Genomic DNA, 15,395 nt, shown 5'->3' with positions numbered 1-15,395 from the left:
GTGAACAAAAGAACACAGCAAAACAAACTGTACAAAGGCAAAGTAGAATAACAAAATATTTTACTAAAACATAAGATTTACAGAAGATTTTTCAGACAAGCCATACAAAATGGTCACAAGCTTTTTTTTCTTTTCTCGAAGGGAGGGTTTTTACACTTGACAGCAGAATCACAATATTATTAGTGATGGATGTTTAATGTTCCCATTTTTGTTCAAACAGCCAAGCTTGTCCATCTACAGCGTCTAAGTTAGACTTGGCTAGAGGGCATATTCTAGAGTATAACTGGTTAGCTGCTTTAACCGATACAATTAGCATCACCATAAAAAAGGGAGGAAGAGCCCACACAATTAGAACAAAAATCCCTGCAGCTAACCCTGACTACTTTCATTCACAGTGCTTACACTTAACTCATGATGGGGAAAACTTATTAAAAGCAGAGATGTGCTACTGCTTTTAAACAATTTCACAAACAATCCCGATGATACTTCTAGCCTCTGCTCATGCGGAACAGGAGTGAATTAGGACAAGACACAGATTTGCTAGTATGCATTTAAATCACCAAAGAACTGATGTCTGGGTTTTATTCTGTAATGTTTTCTAAGACTGTGTCCATTAAATGCAAACAAAACAAAAAAAAAAAAAAAAAGGAAGAGGTCTTGGCAGAACAGGAAAAAGTGATGCACACTGATTCAGAGCACATTTTAAATATTATTCATGGCATATAGCCTAGTCCATGCTCTGGCTGAAAAGAGAAAAGAAATATGTATTAGACAACAAAGCATCTAACTTCAGAATTCGCTACTCCCTCCCACCTTTCTTGCCCAAAACTCATTAGAATACTGGCTATTCCTGAGGACTACATATAATAAAATGAATCAAGTGCCAAATGTTCCATAGTTTTGCACCCTCATCTTTATAGAGCTATAGAGCCATTTACAAATTCACATCAATAATGTGACACAACCAACATATGGTACATTGATTGTGTGACTCTTACGCACATCAGATCAAAGGCAGTACCCGCTTACAAGAGACAACTTATCAACCAGTAGGTTTCTCGCTTGATAGTTTCCACACATAAATCTATGTACACACTCATACAAGAAAGCTGAAAAAGTCAACTAGAGGTCAGACTTGGCCATAAGCCCATGATGACGCCCGCACTCATAGACTAGAAAGTAGGCTTCCAAGACTGCACAAGTTACATGGCCAAGATGTGACCTTTGAAGTGCAAATAGCAGCTTTGGAGAGGGAATTTTCCTTGGCACTGTACAGGAAGAGAAACTGTTAAACCTCCCCTGTGCCTTTTCCCTTTGCGAAGTCTCCCCATGGCAATTTCTTCACAGAACAAAAACTATGTGCACAAATTGCATGCACATCATTAACAATTCATCTCTTTTGTACCCAAGACTTAAAAGGCTGGACGTATTTTGTATTTACGGCATTTGAGTTATTGTATGTATGACTTGGAGTGATTCTTACAAAGATTTATTTTTGTAAGATACTTTAGGTATCTGCATTTGGGATCAAAAGCAGTACAAGAATTTTATTCATAACTCAATTTTCTTTAGTCTAGAGTAAGGGCACACTACCTGTTTCTATGGCTTGGGCTTCATTGGTCTTCCACTGCTCAGCTACATCATTTGCTAGTGGATCATCTGGGTTGGGAGCACTTAACAAAGCCTGGATTGATAGCAGAACTGTACGGATCTGCAGAGCTGGAGACCATTTGTCTGAGGAAGCAAGTTAGAGAGTACTAAAGCAACATTTCAAATACAAAACACACAGCCCTTAAAAGATAACTGAAATATGAAATATTCTTTCAACTCTTTTAATAATCTGAAAAATGCATGGAAGAGAAAGATATGTCATGCTTATCATGGCTTCAAAATACTTACCTTTCAAAATATCTAAACATATTCTTCCCAATTTGTCTACGTTAGGATGATAAATTTTGGTCATGAAACGTACTTTCGGAGCTGCCATTGGATATTCTTCTGGAAGGAATAGTTCAAGTTTAAATGTCCCACCCTCAAAGGGAGAATCCTGTGGGCCTGCAATGACCACATGAAAATAACGTGCGTTGCTTTCATCTGGTTCCGCTTTTATTCCAGGAACAGGTTCTGCCAGCAAGCGCTGGGTTTCCTGAAAGAGAGAGAAAACCAAAGTGGAACACACACACGTACTATTCCTCTAAGAGGGCAGCTATCCATGGACAAAGGGAGTATACAAGTTGTTGTCCTCCCAGTACATTTTACCAAACCCTCAGAATATTAACTTCCCATCTGGTGAATCTAACTTTTCAGACATCAATGAAGAAGCAGGCACACTGTATTAACACAGCACCAAGAACTGCAAACACTTCCCCTTCCTATATTCCATTATGTAAGCAAACAGGTCCAGCTATCACTTAGTAAATTTAGTTTCATATTGCTATATTTAGATGAGGTTGAAGTGCAGTATCATTCTATCGTGTTGTGATGTCTCTATCAGCAGGAAAAATAAATAACCAGGAAAGATCACACGGCAGTTCACAACATAAAAATACAAAATACATAATAAAACAAAACACAACCAATAACCCCACTTCCAAATGTTTTGCCTGGCACCAAAAGATATACAAATCATAGAGTTGGAAAGGACCCCAAGGCAGGATTCAAAATCAGCAGGGTGCTAGGCGCATTTTACACCTAAAGGTTCTCCATTTGCGAGCACCTCAAAAAGTCTGAGTGCCATTTTTTGCGACTGGCTGACACTCAAGGATTACTGAAATGTATGTGCTTTGAAGCCTTGAAGTATATGTTAAGAATAGACAATATGTTAAGGAGCAGAGTGCTTTGAAAACTGAAGTATGGTACCAATATTTTTATTGTAAACACCAAATTGTATTAACAATTTCTGCTAAAAATGTGTCACTTATGTGAATTGTGTATTAGTTCCTGCTTATCAAAATAATAAAAAGTGTTGTCACCCCCAAGTGTCAACTAGACATTCTGTTTTGGCACCCACAGCCCAGGTCTCAGAAGCCATTTGGCTCCTAGCTTTTCTATTTCAGTTTCTAACATTACCCCAAGGGTAATCTAGTCCAAGCCCCTGCAATGGAGGCAAGCGCCTCTTGGGAGGGAATTCCACAAACAGGGAGTCACCGCAGAAAAGACCTGTTCTCCTGTTGCCATCCTCTTGTGGAAGAGGCACACACAAAATAGCCTCACATGATGATTGCAGGGTCTGGATCCGTTCATATGGGGAGAGGTGGTCCTGAGCTGTTTAAGGCTTTATAGATCAAAACCAACACTTTGAACTGGGCCCAGAAACTAATCAACAGAATTTAGGCTATCCCTGTCCAGATAGGAGCAAAGGATCCAGGAGTACCCCCAAAGCTACGTACCCCCTCTTTTAGAGGAGGTATAACCAACCCCATCAAGAGCAGGCAACATCCTATCCATCTGGTCTAGGGAAGCACCCACTAACAGTGCCTCAGTCTTGTCTGGATTGTGACTCAGTTTGTTGGCTGTCATCCAGTCCAATACCGAGACAAGACACTGGTCCAGCACTTCCACTGCTACACCTGCAGTAAGGAGGAGTAGATCTGTGTGTCATCAGAACGTTGCTGACAACATACTCCAAAACTCCAGATAACCTTGCTCTGCAGCAATTTCATGCCACTACAAATCAGTTCACTACAAGATGCAAATATAGTAATGATAGTGTTGATAAGAGTGAGATTGTGTTTGGCTCTATTACTAAACAAGTAACCTTGGATTGGTATCAAAAAATACAGAATATCTTCAGCTATTTGGTACAGAATTGTGATCTGGGAATCTGCCAAGCACATCACTCCTGCAATGTTTAGACAACGTGGTCTGAATTCTCTTGCTTCCTCCATCTTCTGAATCAAGGGACATGAATGTCTGAAAACTACCCACACAAAAGCAAGGGACATTAATTGTGGAAAACCTGTTTCAATTCATATAAACCTGTTTCTGATGTCCATGAAGTTTAAAATGAAACTTCAGTATTTCAGGCTATGAATTATTTTTCAGACAATGGTTTTGTCTAGAGAAATAAGCTTTAGCAGAAGGTGAGAGGAGGGGAAGGGGAACTCGTTCACTGATGGATGGACACTGTTAAATGTCAGGAATTGACTATTACTTCTATAAAGGATCAGGCTGCAAGTCTGAACAGCAGCACAATCTACGGTAAATATGTTTACTCAAAATAAGTCTCACTATGTTCTATGGGGCTCATTCCCTAATGAGTTTAGGACTGTAGATTCAGTATAGCAGAAGTGTTCATTATTTTTAGAATACCCAGATCCATTGCTATTTCTTAAGTTACATCAACAGGATATTTACTTCCCAGGCCAGTCTCAAAGAGTCCTCAAACAGTTTCAAACAGTTCTTGTCTACTCAGAGAAAAGTTCTATTAATTTCAATGGAGCTTATGCTCACATACAGTAAGTGTGCATTAGTTCGCACCCTGAGACTAAGAAGTAAAAACTTATTTTTTGTTTTGTTACAGTGTTAACAACAAAAGCTAAGATATACAGTGGTGCCCCGCAAGACGAATGCCTCGCTAAACGAAAAACCCGCAAGACGAAAGGGTTTTCCGATTTTTTAGCGGCTTCGCAAGACGAATTTCCCTATGGGCTTGCTTCGCAAGACAAAAGCCCATAGGGAAATCTCCGGGGACAGCGGGGAAGCGCAGCGCGCCTTCTCCTCTGTTCCCGGACCTGTCCTAAGGCTTGAGGTGGGAGGTCCGGGAACAGAGGACAAGGCGCGAAGGGCTTCTCCTCTGTTCCCGGGGCTTGCGGTGGGAGGAGGGTTTTTCCTCCCCACCGCCAACATTCAGAACAGCCTTCTGAATGTTGGCGGTGGGGAGGAAAGCCCTCCTCCCACCTCAAGCCTTCAGGACAGGTCTGGGAACAGAGGGGAAGGTGCGCAGCGCTTCTCCTCTGTTCCCGGACCTGTCTTGAAGACTTGTGGTGTGAGGAAGGTTTTCCTCCCCACCGCCTACATTCAGAAGGCTGTTCTGAAGGCTGGCGGTGGGAAGAAAAGCCCTTCTCCCCCGCCAGCCTTCAGAAGAGTTCCCGCCTAGGCTGCGGATAGCAGCCTGCTGCCCCGCGCGAGGGGCGCTCTTAAGCAGAGCGCCCCTCACGCGGGGCAGACATTCGCCGCTTGGGGAGCCCTGCAGGGGAAGTCCTTCAGGGCTCCCCAAGCTGCGAATGTCTGCCCCTCACGCGGGGCAGCAGGCTGCTATCCGCAGCTTGTAGAGCCCTCTGGACCTCTTCTGAAGGTGGGTGGGGGCAAAAGTCTTTGTCCCCCCTGTCTGCCTTCCCGGGGGCTTTTAAATCGCCCCGGGACAGCGGAGAATTCATCCGCTGTCCCGGGGCGATTTTAAAATGCTGGCGGGTGGCAGCGCTGCCGCCTGCCAGCATTTTAAGATCGCCCCGGGACAGCGGAGAAGTCTCCGCTGTCCCGGGAAGGCAGGCGGGGGGAAGCAAAGACTTTCGCCCCCCCCCGCCCGCCTTCAGAAGAGGTCGGGGGACAGACTGTCCCCGGACCTGGTCTGAAGGCGGTTTCCATAGGAATGCATTGATTGATTCTCAATCCATTCCTATGGGAAACCGTGCTTCGCAAGACGAAAAGCTCGCAAGACGAAAAGACTTGCGGAACGAATTAATTTCGTCTTGCGAGGCACCACTGTACTTAAGATACTGTAAGTTGCAATAACTTGTAGCTCCATATCTGACATTGAGTTTCGGACTCAAAAGAGCTGCTTTTCCTCATAGCACTTGTGCCAGGCCCAGTGGATTTATGTCTTATAACTGAACAGTGACTCTCACACAGGTCACGAACTGTTTTGGAAAGTCCCCTTGGTTTCACAAGCAGTTTTCCTTGTGGCAAGGAGACCGATATTGATGGAAAGAAGTCTATAGTTCCCTTTGACTCATGGAACTAGTGTCACAGTTATTTGGACGCTGGCCTACGTATTTTCCCAGTTATTGTCTGAATAATGTATTTATCTGGCTAAAAATAAATATTCAATTAAGTGTCATAAATACTGTATACCAAACTGTACACAAGCCATTCATATTCTTAAAGCAGTGAGGTTTAGTTTTAACGAAGTATTTAATACAACCCCAAGAAAGAAAACATGGAGAAAATGCTTTTCTTCATGTACCTCCTAAACTCTCACACGATCCATGTCCCTTCTTTTACTGTCTTCATTAGTGAGAGCCTTTTCTATCTCTCCCTTCCTTCCAATCACTGATTTCAATGACTTTTTCCATAAAAGCCTTTCCTGGCTCACTTTAAGCTCTACATTTTCATCATCCCCTTCCTCCTCTCACTGGCCCGTCCTCATGTCCTCTCCTATCAGATTCAGACTGCAAGCCCTCTAGGTGCAGACGGTACAACTTGGTGTTCCACAGCACCAAGCAGTTTGTTGATGCCAACAACCAATGTTAGAGGTGTAGGAAGAACAAGAATGAAGACACTTTTCCATTTCCTGCTGGAGCATTCTCCCAGCTTTGCTCACTGCCTTTATGACATCTGATGCCTTCTTTCCACACCTCTTTGTAACTTTTAAAGGAACCAGAGCTATTATTAGATCTCAGCCAGTAGTCAAAAATCATTTAAAGAGATTGAGATTACCAGACACCTGTCATACATGAGTAAAGACAGTTGCAGATCTTATTTCCTGATCATCTGTTCACTTGCTCAGTCATTAGCCCATTTTACTTCTCCTTGCCACTTCAATCTGAGTCACAAGCCCCACACCTAAATTGTTTCCTCCCAACTCATTTGAGAAAAACTACTGGAGACAGTCTTTCCCTCCCACAACGCCGATACTTATATCTGAGACCTAGTCATATTTATTTTGGCATATCTGATTTACAGAATATGTCTCAACATTTTTAGATTTAAACAAACAAACCAAACTCTCCTTCCAAATTGGCACTTCAAAAGAAAAGAAACTTTTGCTACTTTCATGCTGCATAAATAGGTTTAAATTGCAGCAAGTAGTGAGAGAACAATGTTGGGTAAATTGATGCCAGTTTAGGAGCTATTCAGCTTTCTTGCTTGCTGGGCAGGATGGCTGTAAGTCTGCTTTCCTAATTGCATGGGTCTGTTCTTGAGTTCTGACACAGTCTTCACACTTCAAATTGCAATTCTCCTGCAGGACACACTGGGGTAAATAGGCACAGTAACATTTAGGCTAAAAAGACCAGTGAGGCAGCATGTCTGCAGTCATCTTTCTAGATATACTCTACAAAGGCCCCAGAAATGTTGTGATAGGTAGGATATTATTATTGCAACTGAGGTACAGCGTATCCAAATCTTACATACTGTTATAAAAGTTACTTGAAGAACTCAGGAGAGGTACTGGAAGAACAGCAAGGTGTTTCTATGTATGGTTTTAATGCCTTCAAATAAATTATAGAGTAGCAGTCCAGCTTGGATCTATTATCACTGAAATCAAATGTGTTAAAAATACTACTGATACTGAAACCCTACAAGTTCCAGGTCAGTGATCTGTGCCAGTGCTGGCAATTGCTCCAATACAAACTCACTGTACTCATGGCAAAGAAGCCCAAACCTGCTTAGTACACAGTGGAGTGACGCAGCCACGGTCACAAGGCCATTCAGTCCCAGAAGATCTGGGATCAAACAAAGAGAGCAGCAGAACTTTACTAGAAACATCTGTGTGTTGTCACTACAAAGGCAGAAGAAGAGTTTGGATTTGATATCCCGCTTTATCACTACCCGAAGGAGTCTCAAAGCGGCTAACATTCTCCTTTCCCTTCCTCCCCCACAACAAACACTCTGTGAGGTGAGTGGGGCTGAGAGACTTCAGAGAAGTGTGACTGGCCCAAGGTCACCCAGCAGCTGCATGTGGAGGAGCGGGGACACGAACCCGGTTCACCAGATTACAAGTCTACCACTCTTAACCGCTACACCACACTGGCACCCACCACTAAACTGACTAGCTACATAAGACTTGTCACTGAAATGCTAGTTTAGTGGTTTTGAACTATGTACAAACTAATATATGGGTAAGGGGAGCCCTGACCATTAGGTCCAGTCGTGACCGACTCTGGGGTTGCGGCGCTCATCTCACTTTACTGGCTGAGGGAGCCGGCGTACAGCTTCCGAGTCATGTGGCCAGCATGACCAAGCCGCTTGTGGCGAACCAGAGCAGCACATGGAAATTCCGTTTACCTTCCCGCCAGAGTGGTACCTATTTATCTATTTGCACTTTGACGTGCTTTTGAACTGCTAGGTTGGCAGGAGCAGGGACCGAGCAACGGGAGCTCACCCCGTCGCAGGGATTCGAACCACTGACCTTCCAATCGGCAAGCCGTAGGCTCAGTGGTTTAGACCACAGCGCCACCCGCGTCCCTACAAACTAGTATACAGAAGGCCAAAAGAAAAACTATTCTCAAATAGATTAATATGCTACAGTTTAGTACTGACAAGGATAACAAAAGCTTCTGCCTGGTGTGGCCTGTACAATCAGTGTTAGAAACTGGGATAGAAAAGCTAGGAGCCAAATGGCTTCTGGGACCTGGGTCGTGGGCCAAAACAGAATGTCTAGTTGCCATGGGGGAAGGGGTCAGCAACACTTTTTATTTATTATTTTGATAAGCATGAACTAATGCACAATTCACATAAGTGACACAATGTTAATATCACATTTTTAGCAGAAATTGTTAATACAGTATTAATTAAAGGTGAAGGTAAAGGGACCCCTGACAATTAAGTCCAGCCGCAAACGACTCTGGGGTTGCGGCGCTCATCTCGCTTTACAGGCCGAGGGAGCCGGCGTTTGTCCGCTTCCACAGACAGTTTTTCCAGGTCATGTGGCCAGAATGACTAAGCCGCTTAGTCATGTTTCATTAGGTGTTTACAATAAAAATATTGGTATTCTACTCTTTATTGTTAAATTCCTTAACATATTGTCTATTCTTAACAAACACTGTACTTTGAAGCTTCAAAGCACATATATTTCAGTAATCCTTGAGTGTCGGCCAGGCATAAAAAAATGTACTCTGACTTTTTGAGGTGCTCACAAATGGAGAACCTTTCGGCGCAATATGCGCCTGGCACCCTGCTAATTTTGAACCCTGTGTACAATTCTATATTTTTCTACTGTGTCCTACCTTTCAAACAGATAATGCACATCACAAGAACTCAACTTCACACATACCCCAATTAACCAGGGTCCACAAACTTTGGCTTGGCTTACTAGCCAGCCATTGCTTGTTGCTGCCCTCATGCGTCATTTCTGTGCCTCAGAGCAAAAGGAGGGAAGGAGAGAGAGAAAAAAGAAAGGACCTAAGTTTGTTTATTTTACAATGGAGTTTCTGCCTTTTGTAATAATGATGATGATGAAATACCCAATCCCCCTCTCCTACATTCTCCGCAATACACAGAAGGAAAGGCACTTGCTACTAAAATGAGGTGTTCGGGTGAAGGGGCTGAGTTGGTCCAGGATCCATTAGATCCTCAGTGGGTCTCATTGACAACATCAGGCATGATAGTTCTGCCCCCTACTCAATCTTTTGTGGTGGCTACAATGAACAGCAGTGCTGTGTGGCCCTGCTGCTCAGCAAAGCCTGTGGGAGTTGGGATTGTGCCTCAAGTCCTTTTGAGAGAGTGTGTTTTTAAAAACTATTTTTTGACTAGAAAGCCTTTTAACAAAAATTAGTCCATATATTGAGTCATTGCTCCATGTTGGATGTGTATTTTGAATTGCAACTACTATTGACTATTGAGATTATTAATCAAGGGTTCCATAAATCCCCTTTTGGGGGCTTCCCATGGGGATCCCACTGGCAGCTCTCCTTACATTCAGCTGACAGAAGGGGAAGTTTGAGTGCTAAGACTGATGCAAGATCCTGAGGGTGGGGGTTGAACTGCTCTGCCTATTTGCCACTTTCAAAATTATTTGGGGATAGCTGGGAAACTATTTGTCTCTTACTAACATTTCAGATTCCTGTAAATTTTCCAGCCCTGTTTGTCTCTTGGTAAAATTTTGGATTCCTGTAAATTTTCCAACATTGTTTTTGTAACAAGACTCACTTAGGTTTTGCATTTATTTTGTGATTCCATACATGAGCAACACAAGTATACAATCTGCTCAGAAATTAAGAGTTCAAGTTTGATATAAGTTTCATTTTAGGTTAGAAATCACTTTCTAGGAAATATCAGCTTTCAGTTTCAATTTTTGATAGGCTTGAAATCAATGCCTGGTGAGATCTCCTATCAAGTGGAAATGCTAAGGTCTTTCATGGTTAGTTGCACAGTTTCAGTAACTTGTGTAGCTCTTTGTTTCTCCATGTAACAAGGAGTAGAACTGAATCTGAGCTGCATCCCTTTTCACACTTGAGAGTGTATCCCACTGAACTCAGTGTGAGTGTGAACTCACTATTTCCAAGTCAAATGGGTATGTAGAATAAAAATAAGGTAAATACACAATAAATTTACTCATACTATAGTGAACATTTCTCTCAGCATACTGACTGTAGAACATTACATGTTTTTCCTTCAATAAAACAGAGGTAAATCAATGGCAAGTTCCCCATTAATACCCTAAGAGGCCTGCTGGATCAGACATAGTCCATCTAGTTCAGCATCCTGTTTCTGACAGTGGTCAACCAGATGCCTCTGCAAAGCTCACAAGCAGAACATGTCCACAAAAGTCCTCTCACTGTTGCTCATTCAACTACTTAATCCTAAACATGTTTACTCCATGTTCCACAGACCTCAGTGGGACCTAATCCCCTGCTTAAGTACAATTTAGGGTTGCAAGTTGGCTGGAGCTTTCAACAGTATACATTTAGCAGCAATTCTATGCACAACTAAGAACAGAGTACAATGTCTCAATCATACAAATCTTTTCCACAGCAACACTTACTGGAATCCAAACTGATTGAAAACACAGCCTTGTGACTTTTTCAGAGCACTGTTAAAATCATGTAACTCATAATCTGAAAACTCAGAATTACATATCAAGTGTGCACTGCTGAAAGTGTAGCAGTGATAGTATCAACACACAAAGGGTGTTAGTTCTGGAAGCTCTTTATTTTAAATCAGATACTTCCTGTTTTTAACTTTTAAGCTACATGTGAAAAGAAAAATCGATACAATTTCATGACCATTTTTTGTGCTCCATAATACGCCAAACATGATAGCACCCAAAAACTCAAGAGAAGTATGTGCATATGTGTTTTATCTGGCAGCATGAAATCAAAACATTCTGGGCCACATCCAGTGTTTTTCACACCTGTAGAAATGACTGGACCTAACTAACCTAGGTCTGTTCATTTTATTTATTACATTTATATCCCACCTTTCTTCCAAGGTGTTCAAATGTGCACAGTTCAGCCCTCTCCCAATTTCATCCTGACAACTACCTTGAGAGGCAGGCTAGGCGGAGAGACAGCGACTAGCCCATGGCCACCCAGGGAGTTGGGGACTAGAACTCCCGTCTCCCAGGTCCAACGTTTTAGCTACTATATACCATGTTGGCGCCAATGGGCCTACTCTGATTCAACGGATGCAACCCTCTCCCTTAAAAAAATATATTTATTTATTTTTTAAAGGCAATGCAACAAAACCTAGCTCGCATTTGGGGAGGGGAGAGAGCCTTGGCTAAGTCCATTCACTTTTGGGAATCACCACCGTACTGGCCAACCCTCGTGAGAAGGTGAGCCAGCAGCGGACTCTGCTGCTGCCTGAGAGGCGACGCGAGGCTTAGGCAAAGCTGCGCCTGCCACGCGGGTCTCGTGCGCCGCTTCCCAGCAGCTTGCCTGGGCCACGGCCAGGTCTCGCCCGCCTAGTTCGTGCGAGCGAGCGAGCGAGAGAGAGAGCCCGCCCCGGCCGCCTCCCTTCGCCCTGCCGCGGCTCAGCAGAGGCAGGGGCGCCGGCTGCAGCGGCGGAGAGGGCGGGGACCAGCGCCGTGACTCGCGCGGCTCAGAACCCAGGCCGGAAGGTGGCGGGGGGGGGGGCGCCTTCCATCCGCCCTGCTTGCGGCTCCCATTCATTCCCGGCAGGCAGATGCTCGCAAGGCGCCGCCGCCGCCGCCCCTCAGGCGCGCCCCGACTGGTCCCTCCCGCGAACGGCGATGGCTGTTGTCGCCACCAGGCCGGCCTCGCCCCCCGCGCCCTGCAGCGGCGGGGGAAGGAAGGAGGGCGAAGTCGCCGCCTGCCTGCCTGCCTGCCTGCCCCGCTCACCGGAAGCGCCGCGCTGCCCTCAGCGCTTTCCTCGGGGCTCCGGCGGCCCCGGGCCTGGGCGCGAGGCCCGGCGAGGCCTGCGCGCAGCTTGAGGGCCGAGCGGGGCAAGGGGGTGGGGACAGGCCGGAGGAGGAAGGGGAGCGGGTACCTTGATGATCCTGCGGGGCAGCCCGGCCATCTTGTCTTATTGGGATTCAGGCTCCGCTGGGTCTCGGCTCCGCTCGGGGCTTACGCACTACCGGAAGGAGCTCTGCGCTTCACTTCCCGTGACGTCACCGGCAGCGCCTAGCGAGGCATGCTGGGAAGTGTAGTCCCGGCGCGAGGAGGCGCGGGCAGGTTTGTCCTGGCCGCCCCTTCCGAATTAACACAGGTGCTTCGTGTCAGGAGCTTCCGTGGAAGGCAGAGCGCCCTTCGTCAGAGACACACGAAGCGTTAGCCATAGAAGAAGGTTGATTTACACATTGCCGCGCCAAGAACCTGAGTTCTGTGAGAAATTTTTTTACCTGTCTTCCCTTATTTTATGTATTTTATCCTGCTTCTGTTACTCATGGAAAATGCATTGAGCTGAGCACGACGATGACTATATCGTAGATCGCCTCACACTTTCTTCGCGGCCTTAAGAACTAGAGCTTTGCCTTCTTTTAAAGTGAAAACTAAGGTTTGCAGGATGCTAAATTTGGCAATAAGGAGCAAACGCCACACGCTCTAGCTGCTGCTAGCAGCTAGGAATGTTTTATAAGTGGAAATAAATAACCAGAACTCAGACCACCAAGTAAAAAGAAGGCAACTAAAATGTAAGTAGGCAGGGACAATGATTAGTAAGGTCCATAGACTTATGATCTCATCTGCGTGTCTATGTTCTGATCGGGGCATGATTCATTTGATGCAGACTGCTGTGGTTTGCTCCAAAATGAGGAACAAACCAAGATCTTCCCCCATGACCTAATGATCTATGTTATATGCAATTACATGCTTCCAGCTTCGACCCAGAACACACTACAAGCTACAGTCCTACGCATGCTTACTTGAGAATAAATTGAACTCAGAGGGACTATTAATGACATCAGGCTATTTGACTTTTATTGGCAGACTGTGGGCTTTTTTGTTCTCAGATTTTCTACTGTCATGGCTTTTTAATTAGATCATAAGGAGAATGCTGTGGCATACATTTTCAAAATATGTAAGAGGGTTACAGCATTTTTGTATATCCTCTCAACATCAGCTGACTACCACCTATGTAAAGCAACAGAATTATACAGAGATCATATCAGTCTTCAATCAATGTATGAACAGACCTCACAATAAAACTTCTGCATCAGTTAACACACAAAAATGGAAGATACAAAATTCTTGAATATCTCTTCTAGCAGGTAGGAAAACATGGTTACATTTGTTTAGGTAAGATTTGTACTCATATATTCATAGATCTCAACAACAAAAGCTACAGTTTCTGTAGCAATCTTATTTGCATCGGGGAGAGGGGGAAAGTGCAATGTTCAAATGATTAAACTATATATCAGATTAATCAGCTCTTTCTGGATATCTCAATGTTAGTTACAAAATAATAAGGCATGCCATACTGTTTCAATTCCCTCTGAACCACAGGGACAGAGTAGGATATTGCCATCTCCTATCCAAAAGAGCAGAAAGTGTCACATTGAAACGTGCAAGAGTGGAATTTTGAAACATTTGGTTTGTTTACAGAGGTAGGGTAAAAGCTAAATGACAATGGTGAGCTGGACTTAATGGCTACTGAAAGCAAATACTGAAAGTCTGTATCGTTGATACACTGACTAACACAAGATCTAGCCTTGGCAAAACCATGTGAAAAATGCTGTGATTGAGAGAAGACCAGAACGCCAAGTTAGCAATTTAGCATCTTCACCCATAAACTTACATACTGATCTAAACAAAACCAACAATACAAAAGAGTTGGTACTGGGTGATGCAAACACATACTAGCAGCTGAAAGAACATGCATATAGTTAGTGTGAGAGACAGCTACAAGTCCTTCATTCAGCTATACCCAAATACAAACTAAAGGAAATAAAGAACTCCATGCAGCTAGGGTGCCCAGATGAAAAAGAAGACAGGGTTCCTGCATTTATGTGCAGAAAAGGTGATTTTAGTAGCTTTAGCTTGCATGACAACATGTTACAACTTCTGAAATTCCCGCTTCTGCATAACTTTGAAAGGTGCAAGCTTCCTGTTCTCTTTTCTATCTCTTCCTTGAGGGTGTGCCAGAGAAAGAGGAGAGAGTGTGTGAACTGAAGGTTTGTTGCAGCTCATTCCTGTCAAGTTAAACAATGGTCTGAATTCAGCGTGCAAATTTGTGTTCTGGATTTCTTACAGTAGTTGTATTCCAAAAACAGCCCAATTCACCCTATGCATTAATTTGATATCTGAATCAAGTCTATATAAAACTTAAGCCAGGTGACGTTCAAAACAATAGTAGTAAATTAGTGATAACACAATTTTGCTACTTTCGTCAGTACCTCTGGGGAAGTGTTTTAGCTCAATGGTAAGAGCATCTGTTTTGCATACACAAGATACCAGGTTCAATCCTAGATAGGGCTAAAACCCTGGAGAGCCACTTAATATCAGTGCAGACAATACTAACCTAGATTAGCTAGATGAACCAATGGCTTGACCCTGTATAAGGCAGCTTTCTATGTTCCACAGTAGGTCAGGACCAATAATTAAATACAAAAGTTGACTAGACTTCTGTTCCTTGAGTAGTTGTGTGAAGGAGGAAATTTCAGCAAGTGCAGCCTTTTCTCAACTTTGCTTGACATACAACACCACTAGAAACCCCCACTTCTACACAAGAACAGTACAGTTCTAGTAAAGGCACAGCAATCCTGTCCTCTTTTGTACCTGTGTCAAAATGAAACTTCTCTTTGTATATGCTACTGTTGGGCATCCACACAAACATAATGTTACCTCTCATTTTGCCTTTTGCCACCCTGCTAGTACTATATTGGCCTAAACTCTGTAGTAAACTTTGCCATGAATGAAGGCTTTGCCATGAATTCTGAACTAAAGGTTTCTAATTGCTTTCCCCATTGTTTTTAAGTTTTTCCAAGTTTACATAATCATAATCTAACTACTTGTAAGTGAGAAGGTGTCACAGAGAGGGAGGGAGGGAGGAAG

At 43.8% G+C, this 15,395-nt stretch overlaps 1 protein-coding gene across 1 annotated transcript; it reads right to left on the bottom strand.

Annotated features, from left to right (window-relative positions):
- Positions 1-43: 43 nt before the first annotated feature.
- UBE2N (ubiquitin conjugating enzyme E2 N) lies at positions 44-12,548 on the bottom strand. The gene is made up of 4 exons (XM_079993489.1): positions 12,391-12,548; positions 1,900-2,146; positions 1,594-1,734; positions 44-743 (listed from the first exon to the last, which is right to left on the bottom strand). Exons 1-4 carry the CDS (start codon positions 12,418-12,420, stop codon positions 703-705), a joined length of 459 nt encoding a protein of 152 aa, XP_079849615.1. The 5' UTR covers positions 12,421-12,548; the 3' UTR covers positions 44-702.
- Positions 12,549-15,395: the final 2,847 nt, after the last annotated feature.

The sequence above is a fragment of the Podarcis cretensis genome (genome assembly GCF_951804945.1).
Source record: "Podarcis cretensis genome assembly, chromosome: 10".
Classification (NCBI taxonomy): Eukaryota; Metazoa; Chordata; class Lepidosauria; order Squamata; family Lacertidae; genus Podarcis; species Podarcis cretensis.
The sequence above is the reverse complement of the archived record's forward strand: the minus strand, read 5'-3'. Positions and strand labels throughout refer to the sequence as shown.

Coding starts and splice junctions, on each gene's coding strand:
- UBE2N (XM_079993489.1), bottom strand. CDS start 12,420: ATGGCCGGGCTGCCCCGCAGGATCATCAAG. Junction 2,147..12,390: donor TGCCCCGCAGGATCATCAAG/GTACCCGCTCCC, acceptor TCTCTCTTTCAG/GAAACCCAGCGCTTGCTGGC. Junction 744..1,593: donor AGCCCAAGCCATAGAAACAG/GTAGTGTGCCCT, acceptor TTCTCTTTTCAG/CCAGAGCATGGACTAGGCTA.